This window comes from Heliconius melpomene, unplaced genomic scaffold (assembly GCF_056956725.1).
Source record: "Heliconius melpomene rosina isolate 202511_hmr_F unplaced genomic scaffold, ASM5695672v1 ptg000038l, whole genome shotgun sequence".
Classification (NCBI taxonomy): domain Eukaryota; kingdom Metazoa; phylum Arthropoda; class Insecta; order Lepidoptera; family Nymphalidae; genus Heliconius; species Heliconius melpomene.
In genome coordinates this window covers 43,970-47,531 of record NW_028181871.1, presented here as the reverse complement: position 1 = coordinate 47,531, position 3,562 = coordinate 43,970, and the positions used below count along the sequence as shown (strand labels likewise).

Genomic DNA, 3,562 nt, shown 5'->3' with positions numbered 1-3,562 from the left:
ATTATTAGTTCAGCACCACATCTCAGCTTTATTTCATATTGAGGTAATAAATAAACAGTCCTCCTTTATTTTTAAAAGTGTAATTGATCAGATAAATAAAAATATTCGTGCGTTAAGTTCCCTTGGGGAGCCCACGGAACACTGGGATACACTGTTGATATATATTATTACTCAAAAGTTAGATGCGAAAGCATTCCGTGACTGGGAGGAGTTCAAAGGTCGATTAGATAACGATCAACCAATTAAATTAAAATCACTTCTTGATTTCATTCGTAATCGCGCTGACTTATTAGAGACACTGGAATCCCACCATATTAAATCGTCCGTTAATAATAATAATAATAACAACAGTAACTTATTGAAACCTTCAAGGTATAAAGCTATGATTTCATACGAAAATGTTGAGACTATACCTTCTCCATCTTCTTCATCTTCTCCATCTAAAACACTGTGCCCTAAGTGTAACGGTGAACATAACTTGTCTAATTGTTCTGAGTTTCTTTCATTGAGCATTGACGCGAGATTACAAATTTTACCTACTTTTAAAATATGTTATAATTGTTTTAAAAGAGGACATTACGCGAATCAATGTAAAAAGTCAGGGTGTAAATTCTGTAAACGTAAACACCACACTCTTATTCATTTGTCTGGTTATAAAACTAAACAGAAAGGTAACCGACAGGTTAGCGTCGATGGCGCACGCACATCTAACGAGCCTTCTAGGTCAGGCTCCGAAAACGGTATTGTCTTATCAACGAACGTTACGTCACCGCTCCCATGCGCTCAGCATGAAGTATTGCTGTCTACTGCACTTATTAAAATATGTGATAAGAATGATCGTGAAATTATTGCTCACGTTATTCTCGACAGTGGTAGCACTTCATGTATAATGACGGAACGTTTATATAGTAAGTTGAATACACATATAACTGAAATTGATAAATCCTTAATCGGCGTTAACAGCGTACTGTCACAGGTAAATAAAATGTGCACAGTTTCAATAAAATCATTGAATAATAAATATACTACTAGCTTGCAATGTTTTATTTTACCATCTATTACAAGTAACGTGCCATCTCAGCAATTAGATTTATCGCAGTTTAAATTCCCATCCAATATTTGCTTAGCGGACCCGAACTTTCATTCACCTGCCGAGATTGATATGATATTAGGTGCTGATGTATTCTGGGACCTATTAGGTTCTCAGCGCATAAAGGTAGGTCAAGGTCAATGTACCCTTACGTTATGTGAAACTAAGCTTGGATGGTTAGTATGTGGTTCAGTCTCATCTAATCAGTTGTCTAATGCAAAATGCAATTTAATTACCATTGATGAGTCACTTCAACTGAACACATTAAATAATAATGTAAAAGATTTAAGTCGTCGAAATTTTGGAAAATACAGCCAAGGTTTTTACAGGAGGATTCATTATGTTGGCCAGTCACGGTAAACTCTGAATTCTACCTGAATTACGACCATAAATTTCATTATTCACTACGTCCACGAGTGAAATGTCTTCCAATAATAATCAATTCATAAATTTTAATCGTTTTTCGAATATGTCTAGATTAATACGTGCTACTGCGTACGCCTTGAGATTTATTAAATTATGTAAAAAGAATAAAATTACTCATAATTATTTAAGTAAAACGGATTTGCAAGACGCTTTAAATTTACTATTAAGAGTCTCTCACAACAGGAATCATTTCCAGAGTACTCGTTGCTATTGAACCACCAGCCTTTGTTAAAAAAGAGCCCATTACTCAAATTTAATATTTTTCTCGATAAAAATAACATTATGCGTGTTGGTGGTCGCTTGGGTAACTCAGAGTACCCATATGATAAAAAGTTTCCTATATTAATACAGTCCACACATCAATTCACTAAGTTACTTGTCAATCACGAACATCAGCGACTTAAACACGCAGGGCCTCAGCTGTTACTTGCCTCGATTAGAGAACAATATTGGCCAATCGGTGGCCGTAATCTCGTCAAAGCTTGCTATCGGAAATGCGTAAGGTGCAGTCGTATGAAGGGTCAAGTTATTTCACCTATCATGGGTAATTTACCCAAAAATCGCGTATTATCCAATAGTTTTCCTTTTCAATCTCTGTAGGCGTTGATTATGCCGGTCCAATTTATGCTGCTAGCCGTCAAGGTCGTGGATGCAGATTGGTAAAAGTATACATTGTACTTTTTGTTTGTTTTTCAACTAAAGCCGTTCATATTGAGCTAGTAGGCGATTTGACCAGCAATAATTATTTGTTAGCGTTAAGGAGGTTCATTGCACGAAGGGGAAAACCCTTAAATATTTACTCGGATAATGGGACTTCATTTGTTGGTGCTTACAACGAATTATCAAAATTTTTAAAGCATAATTGTAATTCGCTGTCATCGGCTGCCGCCAATGACCAAATTGAATTTCATTTTATACCGGCTTATTCGCCGCATTTCGGAGGCTTATGGGAGGCAGGTGTAAAATCAACCAAATTTCATCTTCAGCGAGTGTTGGGAAATTGTAATTTGACATTTGAGGAACTTTACACAGTTTTAGTTCAAATTGAGGCGATCCTCAACTCCCGACCGCTTACACCTCTATCGCCAGAACCCGAAGACTTCATGCCTCTTACTCCAGGACATTTTATCATCGGACGACCACTGATGTCTTTACCGACTCCTGATCATGGCGACTATCCTTACAATCACTTAACTCGATTCCAGCGGATCGAACAGTTACGACGGCATTTCTGGTCCAGGTGGAGCAAGGAATATATCTCGGAGCTCCAACAAAGAATAAAATGGCGTACCTGTAAAGATGGCTTGCTTATGAATTCCCTTGTTCTTCTCAAAGAGGACAATCTACCACCATTAAAGTGGAGACTGGGTCGAGTGGTTGCTGTATTCCCTGGTAGTGATGGAGTTAACAGAGTGGCCGATATTAAAACTTCAACAGGAGTGGTCCGAAGGTCTTTCAGTAAAATATGTCCACTTCCAGTAGCCAACGAGTCGTGTTGAAAGGCCAGCTTTCAACGGCCGGGGGCATGTTCAAGACCAAAATAATAGTTTTAAAATAATAGTTTTATTTTTCTTAATTTAAATAATTAACTTTATTATACATTATAATTAACATATTTTAAGTAGCAACATTTTATTTGTAAGTTGTTAATAATCTAACACTATTGACGTTTATGTTTGTCATTCTCTTGTGAATCTGTTATTAAAAGGCTGCGCACCCTTTGATCACCCTTGCGAGTGAATTATTTTTCCATCCTTCTGAATCCTATTTATCCAATAATAAATCATTAATAAATATTTTTATAAGAAATAAATTCAATAGGATAGAAAATAAAAAATTAATTGATGCAATAGATTGAGTTAAAAAATATTTTAAGGAAGCTTCTGAATTTAATAGATTATTGGGGGAAGAGATTAAGGGGATAAATCTAAGTAAATTAATTTCTAAGCCAATTCAGCATCCTAATCATGAATTTGATGAAATAGAAATTATAGTTCTGAAAAATAAAATAAATAAGAAAAATATTTTATTGGAATTATTAATTAA

General features: G+C 35.5%; 1 protein-coding gene across 1 annotated transcript; it reads left to right on the top strand.

The window, feature by feature from the left end:
- The first annotated feature begins 1,162 nt into the window (after positions 1 to 1,162).
- On the top strand, positions 1,163 to 3,092 carry LOC146526429 (uncharacterized). The gene is made up of 2 exons (XM_085207134.1): positions 1,163 to 1,216; positions 2,095 to 3,092. The coding sequence occupies exons 1-2, from the start codon at positions 1,163 to 1,165 to the stop codon at positions 3,013 to 3,015; spliced, it is 975 nt and encodes a 324-aa protein (XP_085063260.1). The 3' UTR covers positions 3,016 to 3,092.
- Positions 3,093 to 3,562: the final 470 nt, after the last annotated feature.